This window comes from Pteropus medius, unplaced genomic scaffold (genome assembly GCF_902729225.1).
Source record: "Pteropus medius unplaced genomic scaffold, Ma_sr-lr_union100, whole genome shotgun sequence".
NCBI classification, from domain to species: Eukaryota; Metazoa; Chordata; class Mammalia; order Chiroptera; family Pteropodidae; genus Pteropus; species Pteropus medius.
Window position 1 is genome coordinate 11,730,100 of NW_024354502.1, and position 20,024 is coordinate 11,750,123.

Here is a 20,024-nt window from a genome sequence, read left to right on the forward strand (position 1 = left end):
TTATTATGCTGAGTGAAATAACTCAGACAGAGAAAGATAAATACCATATGAATTCACTTATATGTGGAATCTAAGGAATGAAAAGAACAAACTAATCAAAAACAGACTCACAAATATAGAAGACTCTGGCGAGGGCCAGAGGGGAGGGTATTAGGGGCCTAGGAGAATGGGGTGAAGGGTTAAAAAAGTACAAATTAGTAGTTAATAGATGGTCACAGGGATGGAGAGCATGGTATAGGGAATGCAGTTAGCATTAATGTAATAGCTAAGTGGAGAGCCAGAGGAGAGAAAGAGTAATTAGGGGAGATTGTTTTATTAATTATATAAATGTCTAACCAATATACTGTATACTTGAAACTAATACAATAGAATTTTAAAAAATGTAAAAAATAAAAACAAATTTGTATATTTTAAAATGTTGAATTTAGTTACCCAGAAGTCTTGCCAACTTTTCTGCTAGGCTCTTCTAGAATATTAAGGTATAGTTACTAAGAAAGTGTGAGCTTCCTATAACTTATTAATTTCTTCTTATTCAGATCCATGCTTTCATTCATTTACATTATCCATTCATTCCACAATTCTATTAGAGCTACTTCTCTATGGCAGCACCAAGCTATGAAGATAAAGAGTGAATAAAGTACAGTCTCAGCTGGCAAGGACCCAGCATTTTATTGGGAAGCTCAAAGAGGCAACTTTGTGTGGAATGTAAAGTTAGTATAAAATAACATTCTGTCAATATCCATGATATTTGAATTCAGAACAATATCCAGAAGCACTATATTTTTTAAGGTTGTATAAAAATTAAAATCTAATATAAAAAAATCCAAGAAAGGTAGCAATGTAAGTAGCTGGATGAAACAATGTGGAGATGACTTTTAGTCAGAATTTACTTATTTTTATTTTTTAGGGTAGATTATGCACTAAATAATATCAGAAGACTCAGATAACTTGCTTGTAATAAAAATACTGCATTTTGATGTTGACTAATAATTGTATAGTATTTTCAAGCTAGAACATATAATAATATGGTAAATTAAGATTCCTGTAGCATATTTTATAAATACATGTACTAAAGACACTTCAGTGTTATAAGAAATGACAGTTCATTCAATTTTCAAAACCCTATGCTATCCTTCTCTCTTTTTTCTGCTAATATATGGGGAAAAGGACTCATGTTCTGTTAATAATTAATATAATAATAATAATAATAATAATAATAATAATAATATCCTTAAAAGTCACAACCAAAGGTTGTTCTCATAGTGATACTCTCTTCAAGGAGCAGCAGCCTGTGCATGTAATTAAACTGTAAAGTACACTCATGTCCTTACTGCTCTGCAAGTTACTATTCTCATTAAAAGAAGTAAAAGTGATAAATCTGTCCAGTTGCTTGAATGACAGTATGTAGTGAAAGCAGCTAATTAAATGAATTCTAACTTCATCTGAATGTCTTGCCATCACTAGTTATGAGCAATTATGAAATATCTAAATACCAAAGAAGTAACAGATCATATACTTTGTTCTTTATTTTTTATTTTAAATGTTTTTAATGAAAGAACATTAAATACGCATATCATGTAGAAGGTCTCCTGTTATCTGTACATTTTAAATCAGTGTGTCTTTCCCATATTGCCAAATTCCAAAAGCAGTGGTTTAAGGGAAGCTTCCAAGTAGAAAAGATAATTGACAATTAAAATCATTAGAACCAGTATTAAGTAAAAATGGTGAAAGTCATAAATATGCTATGCATTTTTAAATGAAATGTTCGGAAAAATGTTTTGAATTTTAATTAGCAATGCCATTTTGTCTTGCTGACCTTTTTGGACAAGATGTAGGGCTCAGGGGTTAAGAGCAGAACTTTTAAAATCAGTCTGCCAAGGTTTAAACCTAGACTTAGGCATTAACTGACAATATGACTTTGGAAATATTTTTAACCTCTTCATACCTCAGTTGCTTCACCTGTAGGAAATGTATAATATTTATCTACCCTTAAAATTGTTGTGAAGATTAAATGAGTTGATACATGTAAATAGATGTAGAATAGTTCCTGACAAGTAGTTAGTACTACGTAGGTATTAGCTATTATAAAAATTCATATTAACCTAGGCTTACTTTTCAAGGCAATAAATATTTTTATTTTCCAATAATATATACCCAGACCACTTCTGTATTAACTTATAATCTGCACTATACATTTTAATATAATAAAGTAGGTAAATATAGGTCATGCCACTCCTTTTCTTCATCTCTATTCGATGTTCAAAAAGTCACATTTTAATAAGGTATACTAGAGTATTTACAAAAAGCCATTTAAAGATAGGAAAGGGAGTGCTTCCAACAGAAAATATATGATTCATTAAAACAATATACAGGTATTGTTTTTAATAAAACAACTAGGATATATTTACTGAAGATATTAACTCCTATTGAGGCATTGTAGGCTTATTAAACTAATTATTAGTTTTTCCCTTATCTTTATCAGGGATATAATATCTTTGTGTATATGACTAAGAAATGTGAAACTGCTCTTTTATAATATGACAATATAATTTAAAATTTAAGTATAAATGTTATGTAAAAAAGAGGATTAAAATAATCTGGGATAAATGAAAGATTGTATTTTGCAAACCTGTGAGACTTGAATCTTGAAAATTAGATAGGATTTTGATAGCTAAATGGGAAGAGAAAGCACAGAGACATGGAGAAAACATAAAGCATAGGATGAACATGGGTGACCAGTAAAACTACAGAATGAAGAAGAATCTTGTTGGATTTGAGTTATGGATGCATCTTTGTGACTAGTTGGAAATACAGTTGAATCCTAGGAACTTGAACAGTAATACAAACTATGTTTAAGGAAGTTTATCCTCTAGTACTCAAGATGGTTTGGAAATGAAGGATAATAAAGTCACAAAAGCATCAGTAAATAGGTTTGGTTTGAGCCTGCACATGAGATGACAGTGGGAATTTTGGTGGTTTATCTAGTAAGTCATTGATAGAGCAAGAAAGGAACTTGGAAAAGATGACAAACCATAGATTGGAAGTCATTAACATTGGAGTAATTTTTTAAGTAAATTTTTAAGCCATAATGAAAGTATAAAATATGGATAACTGTGGGCCATTGCCTTTGAATTTGTCCACTACATGTTATATCAGCAAAAGTAAAAGAATAGCCAAAAAAAAAAAAAAAAAAAAGATAAAGAGAATTTAAATACCAAGTCAACAGAACAAGAAAAGGAAAAATGTCACATGCCTTACATAGACTGGCGAATATATAATAAAGTTGGCAATAAGAGTATTGTTGGGGATATTTAGGAAAGAGAGTTTTATAGAATGAAGAACACAAATGTAAAATTTCATATCTAATTGAAAATATGACATCTTTACCAGAGCCATGACTGCTGGGTCATCATCTGACAGTTGTCTTGCTATCTGATAAATCACTCTGAACTAAATGATGCAAAGACTCATTGGTTCTCAACATTGACTCTACCACTGACTCTACCTTAAGGATTATTAAAAAAACAAACAAACAAAAAAAACCCCTATACCTGGGGTTCTACCCCAGAGTAAATGCATTAGAATATCTGGAAGTAGAAGTAGGTATCGCTATTCTTTAAAAGGAAGCCCCAAAGGTGATTCTAATGCACATTGTAAGACGAGAACCATTACAAGATTTATATTTTTTCATTCTGAAGTCTCTACTTAGGTACTGTTTTTTTTCTTAAAAGGAGTAGATAAGTCGATGAAGAGCAAAATAGAAGTTATTCTCCAGTTTACTATAAAATTGAATTTATGAAACGGTTTCACATATTTCAGAATTATCTGGTTTAATAATCTTCCCATTAAAAAATTTATCTTGAGAATTTATCCAATGTGATCATATTCACTGAACATATTAATTAATCTTTGATTAACAGGATGTTCTGGAAAAAAAATAAAAATAAAATATATACCCTGGCTAAGTTAAACATAGTCATGGATATTGCTAAAGGGTAAAGCCATTATTTAGGTTTTCAATATCATATCATAATTCAAGAAGGTACTTGGTAAATACTTTTATTTTGACATTGACAGACTAAATTGCTTTGTTATGTACCATATAAGAAATGCTAATAACTTTAAACTTTTTTTCATAGGGTCTTATTTTTCTATTACAACTTTAAAAATAACAGGACCCAATAACACTGTTGTAACTGGTGGTGATATCTTTACTGCCAGTAATTAACGGAGACTGTGGGACTGATACCCTGGGAATGCATTTCCAGAGATTTCACAACTTGATAGTAATTAAAAATAAAGTTTTAACTGTTGGTGTGTTAATATTCAGAATAGTATGTCATTGAATGTGAATACCAAATTTAATTTTTATAGATCTATAAATGGAAAAAAATATTTTCTATCTTGTTTTGAGTTATCAAATTCTGTATTTAAACTAGTGATTATAATAAAAAATACAATAATATATTTATGTAAATTTTAAAATTAATATCTGTAATTTTCTAATTATACGTTTTGATTCCTTTTTTTTCTTTTTTCTGTTGTTACAGTAAATGAGGGAGGTATTAAAACAGCTTCCAATTTATGTCCAGATCCAGGTGAACCAGAAAATGGGAAGAGAGTTGGATCAGATTTTAGGTAATATTTTAAATTATTTATTTCATTATTTATTTAGTTAAAGTTTATTTTAATTTAAATTCTAAAAATGATAACATGGATATAAATACATGGTGTATTACAACTGTAACAGGTAGATTTCATTGATATGTTACTACTAATAATATTTTATTAATTTAATGTGGTAAATAACATCAACTTTTTAAGGATACTTTTTGGAGTTTAAATTATTACTTTTTGATCATGTACTTAGTGGGAAAAAAACAGGAGTTGGATTTGAACGACATGTGTTTAAATTAGAATTTTACTGCTTATTAGTTGTTCAATCTTGGATAAGTCACTCAATTCTTTCTGCCCGTATTCCTCTTCTGTAACATGTAAATCACATTTGTCATATACAATGACGAGTTTCAGATCAGATACTATCTGTGAAAGCTTCCTGCAAATGTCATATAAACATTTTATACATATTTCTAGAAGTAAACCTAACTTGAATATGCTTCATCTTTGTCTTAAAATAGTATTTTATTAATTTTAAATTAAGTTTACTAATATCCTAGAGAGTGTATGTAGTAAACTCTGGTAGCCATTATTTTACAGAGCTATTAAATAGTATTTTTTAAATACTGAATTTTCAGTAGTCCTCTAATTATAGCATTTAAAAATTAAAGATACTTAAAAATTTTATAAAATACTAAATAATACTAAGCAACTTTATTAAAACTCACCTAAATCTTTCAGCCTCCATAATTAAAAATGATAATTCATAAGCTCCAAAGAGGTAAGCAATTGACATGGCTTCTTTATTTATTATGAAATTCCATTAGGTATTTATTATTTTATCACCACTTTATAAATGAGGAAACTGAAGTTCTGCTTATCAAGCAGATAATTTGATTGAATTGGATTTGAACTCATTACATCCTAAATCTAAAACCTGATCTTTTAATCACTATATTACATTGTGCTTTGAAGTCAAATTTCATTCAAATCCCATCCTTGCCATAAACTATCTTTTCACCAAGTTTATTTTCTCAGATTTACAAATGAGATTAAAAATATTTATCCCATAAAATTTTAGGGCACGATTAAATGAGATTAATGTATGCATGTTAGTAATCATAAAGCTTGAGACAAAATAAGTACTCATTGCTACCCTATAATATATATAAAATGATTACCATTACTATTAATATTTACTTGACCCCACTGTTTGTAAAAATACATGGTGTATTGGAAATAGACTTAATATAAAAGTAATACAATGAGTTTAATTACCATCAAGTGTAGTGCATTTTAAATCTTAAGATCATCTTTCCATCAGGTTTCAAGTACCAGGATCGATGTTAGGCATCAAGAAGCTCACCATCAAACTAAGATATAATATAGTCATTATAATTTAAGAATGTATGAAATGTTATGGAAGCACAGAGGAGGTATGGTATTTTGGGGGTCTAGGAGATAAGGGTCACAGAAGGCTAAAATTGAACTAAGTTCTAAGGGATTATTAGAATCTAGTATAGACAGGAAGAGAAATTCAGAGAACATTTATACATTCATTATCTACATATATTTCTTGCCCATTATATGCCTGACCTTATACTAGGAACAAATAAAGCACACAAAAGCAGACGTAGTACATACATCCCATAGCTCTTAGGATTTAATAGCAGGAAAGAAAATAAGCAATTAAATGAGCACAGGCAGATGTAATAACAAATTTAGAAAAGTACTTTAAAGTCAAAAAAATAAAATTGAAAAATAAGTTTCTGTGAGAGAAAATAAAACCATCCAGGTGGAAGCCCACCCAATTTAACAAGGCCCCACTCTTGTTGATATTGGGAAAATTTTATGCATCTAGCCTACAGAGAAGGAAGAACTTCACATTGAGGAAGAAAAATAAAGTGAATCTAAATTATAGAATGTAAGTAGGAGAAAAACAATGAAGTTGCAGAGATAAGGGGAAACCATATTTCTTCTGCAAAAGGAGAAAATTGGAAATGATTCAGCCTAATATGAATTGAAGATATGTTTTATGTTAAGCACTCAGTGTTTTTAAAATGTGGGAACGAACATTTAAAGATCAGGAAATTTCATTTCACACACACACACACACACACACACGCATGCACATACACACACACACAATTTTTTTTATTTCCTTAGACTTGGCAACTGAAACGAATGTACCATCATGGCAACATCTGCTGGAACTAATAAACAGCTGCTTCCTATAAGCTGAGCAAGCTCTTTTCTGGTTCACCATGGTTACCCCTAAGCTACTTCACTCATTTAGGTCACCTACCTATTATGGGAAGCTGCAAAGAGTCGAAAGAGAGTGATTTGGTTCACTTTATATTTTCGGTAGATCATGCTTTATATTTTAGGTAGATGGATTGAAGAAAATAAGTTTTAGTTAGAAGACTACTTTAGGAGTCTAGCTGTAGCTGGTGGAGACTTGGACTATGATAATGACAGTAAACTAGACAGATTCAAGATATCTTTTGAAGATAAAATTCTCAATATCCAATAACTTAATGTGGAAAGTAAGAAAAAAATAAGGGATGATACCTAATTTTTTGGGCTTGAACATCATTAGAATGGAATAAATGATAATATTTAATTGGGTGGAACTCCAGTGGTTTGAAGAGAAAAATCAAGAGTTTGGTTTTAAGATTGTAAACTTCCAGTGACTTAGAGATTTTCAAGTCGGTATTAAGTTTGTAGTTGAACATAATTGAAGTTCAGAGATAGTCAGGAATCATCAGTATTAGATATCATAAAAAATATTAAAGCAACATGAGTAGATGACATTAATTATACTACATAGTAAGACAAGAGTTTCTATGACATAGTCGCAAAGATCTATCTTACAAGGAGCTAGCAAACCATGGTCGTGAATGGTGATAGAATAGGAGTGAGTGAAGCAAGAAAAGAAAGCCCTTTAAAAGAGATTGAGGGGTATTGATACTATTGAAAAATTTTAAATGATGAGGACAGAATACTGTCTCTTTAATCAACTCCCCCACACCTGGAAGCAAGACTGGTTGTTAGATTGAAGTACCAGTCTCTGCCCCACGATTATAAATGGTTTCGTTGTCTTTTAGAAACTTTTCTAAGTATGATGTTATTGGAATCAGAAATATGATTATTTATATTTCTGTATTCCTGATAAGAGGAGTTCCATAAATGTAATGAATTGAATTGTTGAAAACAGCAAAACTATAGCTTCAGCATTTTTCCATTAATTTCTCTGGTCGTCTGACCTTATAGCAGTCCTTCAAACTCATTATATTACTAAATGAGTTATAGGCAGTGGTTGCTAAAACAAAAGCATTCTTCTATGTAAATAATCAATATTTTTATAATCACTGAGAAAATATATAAGAAAAAATTTAGAGAAGTAAGGTATCTTATGGGACTTGCTATATTTTGCTTACCATTTTGTCCTCTAATCTCCAAGGTGAGAATCCCAGCAGCTGTGTTTTGAAATCTTGAAAGCTTTATTTCTAATTTGAAGTGCCTATGGAGCATAAAAGGGAGAAATGCTGCCAAAGAGATAATAGAAGCTGCCAGCAATTTCAGTTTTGAAAAATAAATTAAAAATTTAAATGTCTCTAAAAATTATAACCGAATGTCTAGGAAAGCTCAGGTTCCAGAATTCTTATGCAGAGTTGGTTTTGTTGATGATTTCTTTTGCCGTGAAGAAGATTTTTAGTTTGATATAGTCCCATTCATTTATTTTTGTTTTTACTTCCCTTTCCTTTGAAGTCAAATTCATAAAATCCTCTCAAAAATGAGTTTAGTACCTATATTTTCTTTTATTCGATTTATTGTTTCAGGTCTTATGTTTAGGTCTTTGATCCATTTTGAGTTAATTTTTGTGTATGGTTACAGATAGCAGTCTAGTTTCATTCTTTTCCATGTGGCTTTCTAATTTATTGAAGATGTTTTCTTTTCCCCATATTATATTATTGCCTCCTATGTTGACAGTTATTTGTGCATAAATATTTGGGTTTATTTCTGGGCTCTCAATTCTGTTCCATTGGTCTGTGTATCTGTTTTTCTGCCAATACCGTGCTATTTTGGTTATTGTCACTTTGTAGTATAATTTGAAATCGGCAGTGTGATACCGTCAGCCTTTCTTTTTTCTCAGGATTGCTTTGGCTATTTGGGATCTTTTGTGATTGCGTACAAATCTTGTGCTTTTCTGTTCTATTTCTTTAACTCTTTTCCCATTTAGGAAAAGAAAAAGTGCAGCTCACTACCAGTGTTCATTTAACATCATGCATAAGAATACTATGTTTTCTAGGATTCGACATTTCAGTGACTGAGAATTACTATATTTTGTAAATGCAAATACCCCTACTAAAAACGAACGTTTTAAATAGAATGTTGTCATTTATTTTCAAAGACTATCAGTATACTAGAGTGATGCGAAAATAACAATAAAAGCGAGAAATCTTGTGACAAACTTTGGGGGTAAGGTTAGGACTGTAATTTACAAGTTATGCTGCAGCTGTAAGCATTGCCAGCTAGTATTCTTGGGTCAAATGGGAAATTAGTTAAAAAAATGCCATTGGGGTTTTGATGGGAATTGCATTAAATCTCTGTATTGCTCTGGATAATATGACCCTGTTAACTATGTTGATTCTTTCAATTCATGAACATGGGGTATCTTTCCATTTCTGTGTGTCTCAATTTTTTTTAATAATGTCTTGTAGTTTTCATATGTTTTTTTTAAGTTTATTCCTAGGTACTTTATTATTTTTGTTGCAATTGCAAAATGAATTATTTTTTCCAAAGAAATGGAGAAGAGACAATAATTCCTAACTCATTTAGGAGACCCTGATGCCAAAACCTGGTAAGGATAACACAAAAAATGAAAACTACAGACCAATAGATGCAAAAATCCTAAACAAAATACTAGCAAATCAAATGCAACACATTTAAAAGATTATACATCACAATCAAGTGGGGTTCATTCTAGGGGTGCAAGGATGGTTCAACATACACAAATATACAACATACACATATGATACACCACATAAACAAAGGATAAAAATCACATGATCATATCAATAGATGCAGAAAAATATTCTATTTCTTGAAGGCAGATGGCATCATTTTATTTTTCAATCGATAAGCCAGAAACACTTTAGATGCTTAAGAAAAGCTTCCTGAGTTGAATTTAAGTAAACCTGCACTACAACCTTTCTCTTCTGTTATATTTTAACCAGTGCAATTAATACTTATCTGACTGTTATTATCCATATAGAAAGCTATTTCTGACCTGAGAAGGTTCTTTAAAAGATGTATTACTTTACCTGAAAACAAAGAGTAATGAAAGCATAAATGTTCTGTTGTTGCTTGAATCCTAGACTGTTCAAGACAATAGTGCCATATTAAAACTAGCCCTTATTTTAAATAAATAAATAAATAAATAACTTTTAAGTTGCATAACTATATTGAAGAAATAGTGGGAATTAGTTTTTGAAAATTATTCTAATTATGTTATCTAAGGTGATAGGATGTTTAAGAAATGTGACTTGTGAAAATAAGCAACATAGGCAGTCTACAAAATAACATGCAAAATAAAACTTAGTACTCTCCATATTTTCTGAGGAGATTAGCACTTTATATACACTTGACTACTTTATATTCATGGTCTCTTCATTACTGGAGGGGAAAAACAAGTTGTTATTGAAATGTTATGATAAAAATAATAAGCAAAGGTGATTTAAGGAACAGTTTGAGGCTACAAATAATTCAAATTATGGAAACTTTCAGTGTAATAAAGTTTAAAATATATTTGTTCAGAATTATGTTAAACTGTTGCATTTAAGAAATGGTTTTTGATGAATAAAACTATAGATAAAGCAAATGTTTCCACTTGTGTAATGTGGGGATACTTTGCTTATACTAAGAGTAATTCCAAATCTGAAAAAAAAATGAGATTATTTATTTTGTTTTATGCCATACATTATTAAATAACAATTTTTTGAAAAAATAAGTTATAATAACAATAAATATTAAGGGTCTCTTTTAGTGTGACTGGCAATAATAAGGAAAACGAATTCATATGTCAGATCTGTCAAATTTTCTCATGCTACATTTAAACAGTTACTCAGATTTAGTATTCTCTAACTTTCCATAGAAAAACACTCAGCTTTATTAAGTATATGTTATTTTCATTAAAGAAAATACCCTTATTAAGATGGAAATACCATGTGAATGGAACAAAGTAGAAGAAGTGATATAACTTTAGTTATGTAATATGAGTTGGGTCGTAGTGATAAGAGAAAAAAATAGGAAATAAAACAATAAGAGATGTTTAAGTAATGACAGTGTTTTTAGTTTAAAGGAGATAGATAACATAAGAGATTTGGGGTATGAGTAAAAATAAAAAAACCTAACAAATCACTGATAAACCAAATATAGAAACAGAAGGAGAGGATTTACAGGTGTTGTAGTTTAAATTAGTGTTTTCCTTATAAAAAGCTCTTTGTAGAATTAACCACTCTTAATTGCACTCCTCCATATCAAAATTATTAGAAAGTTCTCTTGATTCTATTTCCAAAGATACAGAAATATATCCAGCATTCTCCATTTCAATTAAAACCTTCCTAATTCAAGCCACTATCATCTATCTCTCCCTTGAACCATTAATACAGCCCTAAATGATCTCTCCACTACCATTGTCTTCTATGATGCATACAACACCATACAGCAGTCAGAGTGATCTTTTGACGACAGATTACATCATATGACTTCTCTGCTTAAACTCCACCAATGACTTCCCCCTTGAACTTCGAATAAAACCTATAGTCTTAAAAAGAATCTTTACAGAACCTATTCTGTTTCTTCCAGAACTTGTTCTGTTTCTTTCTCACTGAGCTCATTTTGGATCCTTCTCCCTATCTCCCACTCTGATCCAGATATCCTGGCCTCTTTTCTGTTTTTGAAACATGTCTAGCTTATTCCCACCTGAGGCCCTTTCTGGCAGATCTCTATATCAGTAACTGTCTTATTGTTATTAAGATATCAGATTAAATGTAACCTTTCCAAAGAGCCATTTCTGCTTCCAGTTCTCATTCTCTCTCTCTGATGTCATTTCTACATAGTACTTGTCATCTGATACTATTCTATTTGTTTATTCATTTGTTTGATATCTTTGTGCTGATCCTCGGTCTGATTCCTCTCAAATCAATTTTTTTTTATTTTCTCTACTCTGCTATCGTTAGGGGAGTAGTTAGGGGATGAGCTTGCAGATTGGGTTTTCTAGGCTTCTTGCTAACTTTGACCATTCACAGATACTAGCAGGAAACTGAAAGATTAAAGCAGGGAGAATCCAGGGCTTACTTCCTTTCTCTGCAGTGGGTGGCTGTAGCTCCTGGACATGGTAGGCTCAATGAGATTGTCACGTTTTTTTTAAAATAAGTAAATTTATCTCCTGTGTTCCAGTTACACTAATCTCTGAGTACTACACTGTCTAAGTGTCTCAGCTCTTTCACTGCCTAACTGTAACCAATATCTTGTATTAAATTTCCTCCTTTGGAAAGGCTTAATTTGATTTCTGCTCTCCACTTAGACCCTCACTGATAGAGTTTGTCTCTCCCACTAAAATATAAGCTTAATGAGAACAGGACCTGTCCTGTCTTGCTTATCTATTTTTTCCCATGCTTATAATGTGTGATTTAAAAAAGAAAAACATTTTTTTTGCCTACCCTTGGAGACTGAGATAATTGTAGCTAACATAATGAGTTCAACAACTCTTCAATAGTATACAGGAAAGGCTTTTATCAATACGTATTTTAGAATATAGAGATCTCATAGTAGATAAAAGTTTCAAGTAGTTTTTTTCTACTGTATATCCATTTCCTACATTCCTTTTTCCAAAGTACTTAGGCAAATATAGAAAGAGAAGGTGGACTATAAAACTGAACTAGGTCTATAGACATTGCAAGAGTCATTTAATTTAATGAACATTTACCGAATGCCTATAATGTGCCAGGCATTATGCCAATTGCTATAGACACAAAGATGAGGAGGAATTTTCAATTGTATGGAAAAAAAAAAAAACAACAGATAAAACTTTATATGTGCAATTAGAACATTTTAGGATAAGGGTGAGGCATGTGTACCGACACAGAGCTTTGTAAACCACACAGCACATTCAGTGCTAGTTTGTATTGCTGAATGTAGAGTACAAAGTGGGGTAGCAGATAAAGCCCTTTGAGGAAATTGCCAAGTAGACAAGGTATTGGGATACATTTTCAATTGACTTAATAGCACAGTGATTTACAATTTACTTCACAAATGCTGTGTAATTTTAAACAAAACAAAAAGAGAAAGGCAAAGTGGTTTATCATAAGATAGGCATAAGAATTCCTTTAGATAAATTATTCCAAGTAAGGGAATGCTCAAAAGAAATTTTATAAATAAATCTTTATTTTCTTTAAATAACAAGGCGTCCAGAAGAAATACTTTCTGTAATATATTCCTCTACTCGGCAATGACAATAAAGCCTGAGCCTGTTTCCATCTTTTTAAATCTTTTTTTTCTTCATAATTCTTAGTATATTAGTTGTGAATCTTGTGCCAATTGTCTCACGATGGCAAGGTGGCTACTATTACTCTTGCTCCAGATATCAGTCTTTTAAAGAAGGAAGAAAGACTAATAGCAAAGAGTTTTCTCTTTTTGAGATTTGATATTTTTGTTCAGGAAGAAAAGTTCTAGCCAACTTTCATTTCATTAGGCAGAAATGGTTGATATATGCACCTTTAAATAATCACTAGCCTAATGGAATGAGATCAACATAACTGTTTTAAACTAATGTGAGTCTTCTCTAGAGATGGCACAGAGATCAAGAACATCTACTCATATCCCGAATAAGTCAGGATTCTATTTAAGGAGTAAGGGATAATTGTTAAAAGGTTTCAGATAGAGTCTGCCAGATGTAGACAGCATAAAAAGGCTTTTTATGATTTAGTCTCAACTTTGTTCTAAATCTCATATGTCACCATTCCTGTATCTCTCATCTCTCCCACTCCCACTTTCAACTTCTATATACACATCTGTGCGTATACACACAGACCAAATAGACTTGCTGTATTCTACTCTTGTGGTTCCCAGAATCTATCATGTTTGTAACTCATGGGAATTTTTATGCTGTATTTCTTACCTAGAATGTCTTTCTTCTTATTCTTCATTTATTTGTTTTCATTCTTTGCTCAACCTCCAGTTTTAAGCTCAAGTTTCACCTCCGACTAGTCTTTATTAGGTGTCTACCTTTATTCTTTCATAGCAGTGTCCACACTTAAAATATTTTAGCACATTTTTTTTCTATTTGTCTCCCTGTATATACCCATAAACACCTTGAGAAGAGAGTCTCATATACTTTTTTCAATATTGGATCTTCTGCATCCTCTTTGCATGCTACCTAACATATATCAAAGATTGCAATAACCATGGCTAGCAAGCTCTCTGTTTTGTTAAGCATGCATGTTACTTATGAAAAACATCCTTTTAGAATATAAATAGTTTTAATCAAGCATATGCTTACCTATTTGCAATGAAATTTTGAAATTTTGACCTCGATTATAAGATATTTGAGGTTGTTACTCTTACATAAGCACTCAATGACTGTATATTGAATTAATAGATTCATGAATAAATGTTTATAAGTATAGAATTTATGTTTTGGATGACTAAATAGATGGTGGTACTAGGCACTAAAATTAGAAATAAAGGAAGAGGAATGGTTCTCAAGGTAAAGGTGAGTTTAGTTTGGCACAAATTTCTGATCTTTCTGTGAAACATTCGGGTGGTTAGAGAAAGAGATCAAGGCAAGAGATACAGATTTGTAAGACAGAGACCGAAGCCACGTGCAGCGGATGCACTGGGTGCCCTGCTGTATCCCGGAGGGCTGGCCTCCTCTGGTGGTAATGGAGAGTGACTGCTAATGGGTATGGGAGAGTTAATTTTGAGGTGATAAAAATATTCTGAAATTAGATAGTGGTGATTTTGTGTTAATTTGTGAATACACTAAACCCCAGCAAATTTTACACTTTAAAAAAGTGAAAACAAAACAAAACAAAACAAAAAAACTACCAGTGAGAGGGTGACTAGGTAGGAATCTGTAAGGATGGATTGGTACATGTGTGGTAGGGGGTCAGGTAGGTTGCCATGATGGAGATGAGTGTAGCTTGTGGAAGATAAAATGAAAAGGTTGGAAGCGGCCAGACCATGAGTGATGCTTATTTTACATCCCAAAGATTTTTACACTTTATCCAGAAAGCAATATGTAACCTCTGTAGAGCTTTTCACATGATACCTAATAATAGCTATTGTTTCTAAAATATATTCAGACCAGGTGCTTGCTTTATTGCTAGACCTACTTGGCCCTGAGCTAACCCTAAGTTGTTGATTCTCAAGCCTCTTCCTTTATTGAGATCATCTAAAAAATTCAGTATAAAAATTAAGTTTGTTGATCTTCACCTTCAGACATATGATGTATGGTCAGTATGTCTGAATAAGTAACCCCGCCCCCTCAGGATTGCTGTGTGGATGGCCCCAGCCTCACGTTGTACACTGCTGTACAAAAAGAAATAGAGCCATAATATGGAGTATAGTGTTTTAGCACAAAAAGTTCCCAGTTGTTTTGGATCACAGTGCCCTTAGAGTTTGTCTTTTTTTTTTTTTTTCCCATGACTTTGCAGACCCAAAGAAATACTTAACACTTGTATTTATTAAGTAGTTTTGTCTTATGGTTATATGTTCTTAACAATTTAGCACTGTCGTGCACCACAGTTCTCAAACCTGGGAATCAGATTGGGTGTCACCAATCTTATTTTCTATTCCACAGTGAAAGGTGTGGTACTTGCTTTTTATCACAGCAGCTGCTGAAAATGCAGCCTCACAAAGATACGATGCTATTCAAAGAAGTATATCTAATGTTGAAACTGTAAATTATCTCAAGCTAGTGGATTGTACAATGAATGATAGATGTCTGTGTTTTCTTCAAAAATTTGAAGTACATTACAGCCTCTGTGTGTTCACTGCAGCAACCTGATGTGCCCAGCACAGTTTGAGAACTGCAATTTTAGCCTGTAAGGAAAGGCAGAAAAAAAAATCAGTAAAAACGAATGATGGCACTTTTATTTTGTATTTTAGTAAGACCTGTTGCATGAACCAGCTATTTCTCCATCTGTTGTCTGAGTCCAGATAAACAATATATATGGTATTTGTAAGTACACCGCAGAATGTCAGCAAATCTCTCCAGGTTCCGCATCTAAACTATCATGCCTTATCCTAGGCTTTTCTTTTACTCATGTACTCAGCAAATATCTCCTGTGTACTTATCTAGCAAACACTGGGCTAGACCCTGAGTATAGATGAAAGGATGAATAAGATATTATCCTTATCTCTAAGAGTTTACAGTCTTCAGCTTGTATCTCAGTGATTCATAACAGGTCTCTGCATTGCCCTTTCTTGCACGTCTGTGTGCCTGTCTGCTGTCTGTGGGGTTGTCTTTTAGATTTCCTTTAGCTCTAAACTTTCTACTCCGAGGGCAAAACCGCCTTTAACCAACTCCTCACTAGTATAACATTTATATTCTTGGAACCCACTAATGCTGACATACTGAGAACCAAGTTGACCATGACAGAATTTTGAATTCTTCAAAAATATATAAAATAATGTAATTTTATCATTTATTTTCTCAAATATAATTAATAACATTAAGGTAGCACTCTGCTCACTCATTTCTATTTGCGTAGAAATCATTATGTAGAACTTTTCTCTGATTTATGAGAATCACCGTATGATCCACTCTGTTTGTGTTTCTCTAGTTTTGTGCATTATGGTTTCCAACTGACTTAGAAATTGATGGAGAGATAGTAGAAAGATGGTAGATACAGGACCACGTCTTCCCTAACAGTTACAATGTAATACCTAGCTGAAATTAATAAAAATCGAACTGTTCACTGCATATCACATCCCTGTAGAATGCTTGGGACTTATTTTTCTTTTAAAGTTAAGAGAATCCATAACCTAATTCAGAATTGCAGAGCTATTCTTTAAGTCGTACACCACTTGATAATATTTTATATAGCTGTTTGTACATTATTACAGTATCTATTCTTATGGTCTTTCTGAATATTATAGCTGTGAAATAAACCTCAAAAGTTATCTGGTAATTTCCATGTCACTCTATACTCTCTAACTCCTGTTTTGTATATCAGAAAGCTGATACCAAAGCTTGCATTACATTTGCTGAAAGTTTTTTTTTTTTTAATTTTTTACCTTTTTGTTTTTACAGAAAAGGTATTTTTCCTGCAAGAAGAGACATTAATTGCAAATTTATTTTAATTAGGATTATGCAATTTATATAACATACATATTAGAGGAACTGCCTTATAGCAGTTATTTATGCTAAATGAGAATCATTTAAAAGTTAAACACACCTAACTTCAAAGTTAGACCCTCTTTATTCATTAAATAGGCAAAAGAACATAAAAAATGATGAAATATTTGAGGTATATTTGTTTTAGCAGATTTACTTTAATAAAAAGTGGCTTGATAAAATGTTATAGCTAGAATGCGCCTATGTATAATCTAATGTACTTGAAACTTTTCTTAGTGGACTGTAATGCTGATAAACTGAATGTGAAAAATTGGGTTCATTGTATGTTATAGGCTTAATATAACAGTAGCAACTTTAAATGCCAAATTTGCTTTACTAACATATGCAATAACTTATTATTAATTGTCAGCATATCCATATAGGATTGAAGATACAGATATCAAATGTGGTAGTCAGTGTTCAATCTGAGTTGTCCTTCCAATCTATAAAACATTGAGCAAGTCACAAATAGTGAGGTAGTTGTTTTGCGTATTAATCTTTGCTCTTTACATATCACCCACAAAGTGCCTCGTGGTTTACTCTTGCATGTTTTTATTCCTTTGGTGAAAGAAGAAACAACATTGGTAACTGATACAGGAGTACATCAATGGGATGTTATATAAGTAAGTTCTTTTTAAACTAGAATGCCCTATTCAAATATTCTTAATATTCTTTTAAAAAATTATTGTGAGATTTATTTAACAAACTGATCACCTTGGATAATTTATAACATTGTATATCACAAGGTTCAGTTCATCTATGCCTCTGGAATGTTTTTCTACTCTGAAGTAGATTTGACTTTAACTCTTTAAACCTCCACTTCAATTCCTCTGCGACAGCTGTTGTTAAACACAGGGTCACAGTCATTTGGGGCCTTTTTTACAGTTAATTTGTTATCAACATTAAAATATCGAAGTTTTAAAATAACCAAAACTTTAAAAAATTAGAGACAAATAGGGCTATCTTCATTGTATTTCTTCTTTCATAGCTAATATGAGTGCAGGTGTGCAGGCAAGAGGAGTAGAATAGCAGTGGGTGCAAGAACATGATGCTAACCTTGATTTATTTTGTGACTGTGCCTGCGCAAGGCGTATTTTGGGAATGTGCCCACATGTGATTTTGAAAACATCATGTGGTGGTGGCCATTAAGAAGCTTACCCACCCAACACCATGGGCTTAAAACTTTTCAGACTTTAGTTTTCTCACTAATTTGATTTTACATTTTGATTTGCAGGGATTATATAAGCAGATTCTAATTCCTAATTCCATTAGCTGCTCTCTTTTCAATGGTTATAACAATAAAAGCAATGCCAAACATATTATAGCTTTTCAACTGATACTATTTTAAAAGTTTGTTTTTCTCAAATAATTTTAACTCCTTACCTCACGTAAACATTTACATCACAGGATAAAAGTTTTTGTTTAGATTTTAAAATAAATTTTAATTTGTCACTCTAAGTGTGTGTATATTGTGATTTTTCAGAAAATCATGTTACTTCCTAACCTTTTTTATTACATACCTTCAAAGCACAACTTACTAATTTATTCCTTTTTTTTTTTTTCCATCAAAGACTATTGTTATCCTACTGTGTGCCTTTCTCTTACTTTATAACACAGTTATGGATTTGTGTAGTACTTCACTTGTAATATAAAAACACTATACTTATCCAGGATTGAATATCTATAAAAGAGTCATGCTCAATAAAGACATAAAATTTGATCTAGCAAATGTTGAATATAAGGTATAAACAAAACAACAAAAAATAGCACAGAGTGGCAAGGATACATCTCATAGACTCCAGAGAAAACAAATATCAAGATGAAAGTAAAAATTTTTTTCCTTTTTTCATAACTGTACTAAATTTTAAAATATTGAAATCTTATCAGGTATAATAAGCAAGGATTTTCGAGGAATCCGAAGTGTTAACCACAGTTCATTTTGGAAGTTAAAGAAAAGGGCTCCGCAGTAATAATCACTGTCCATTTTTTCCTGAAAGTATAGAATTATAACTGTCTTTAATGGCTTTTGCTTTAGCTTAGTTAGCTATTTAATTAATTAATGGGCTGTTTTCTATACAAAAATCCACATTAATGTGCTCACCTAGTGTTTTTGTGTTTCTTTCTGAATAATCCATTCCTTTGGAATGTGTTACTTTTCCCAGGATATTACTTCATTTGGAATAGCTGCATTCCTCCACCCATTTTGTTGTTTCTGAGAAATATATAAATGTATGAAATAAAACTATAAGAAGGAGGATTTACTCCTAGTGATGGAATTTAAACTGAAGTAAAATGATCTATTGGAGAGGTGGGGACAGGTAGCAACATCACCTTCTAGGCATGGTTTAAATTGTACTCAAAACACCAAGTTTGGGGAGAATGGAGTGTAGTAGTTGGTTTCAGTACTGATTGAGGTACTTTAAACATTTCATAAACCAAGATGCCCAGGAACAGTATTCAAACAGATCATAATCAACAGTGCAAAGAAGGCAGTAGATTAGACTAAAATATGAAGGTGTGTGAATGCTGAATTGGCTTTTCCTTGCATTTGGCATAGACTTGCTCTGCTGATACTATCTTTGGAAAGGAGTGACATTAATTTATGACAATGAAATGAGCAATAAGTATAAAAAGACTATGATGTTCTTTTATCCTCTTGAAAAAAAGTTTTGTTTTGAAAAGGTATGTTTTGAAATCTAGAGTATCTGAAAAACTTATCCATATAATATATAACCAGCAACAATGTATTTTGAAAATAAGCTAATTTATTATCCTCTTAGAATAAGTTATATGAATGTGTAATTTCTGCAACTTTCTAATAAGTGGGTTAATACCATCATTTTGGCCTCCAACGTAAAATGACAGGTTGAATATTCATGAGAGTAAGGATAATTAATGGCATAGTTAATGAGAAGGAGAGGCATACAAATCCAATACTTGGTGGAGAAATAGCCCCTCTATAAGGAGAGACAATTGCTCTATTTATACTGGAAGGACGGAA

At 31.8% G+C, this 20,024-nt stretch overlaps 1 protein-coding gene across 1 annotated transcript in view; it reads left to right on the top strand.

Moving 5' to 3' along the window:
* Nucleotides 1-20,024, top strand: part of CSMD3 (CUB and Sushi multiple domains 3) — a 1,005,898-nt gene that overhangs the window by 393,432 nt on the left and 592,442 nt on the right. Inside the window, exon 9 of the mRNA XM_039853604.1 lies at nucleotides 4,551-4,638. Coding sequence (XP_039709538.1) covers nucleotides 4,551-4,638 — 88 coding nt within the window. The remainder of the gene's footprint in view (nucleotides 1-4,550; nucleotides 4,639-20,024) is intronic.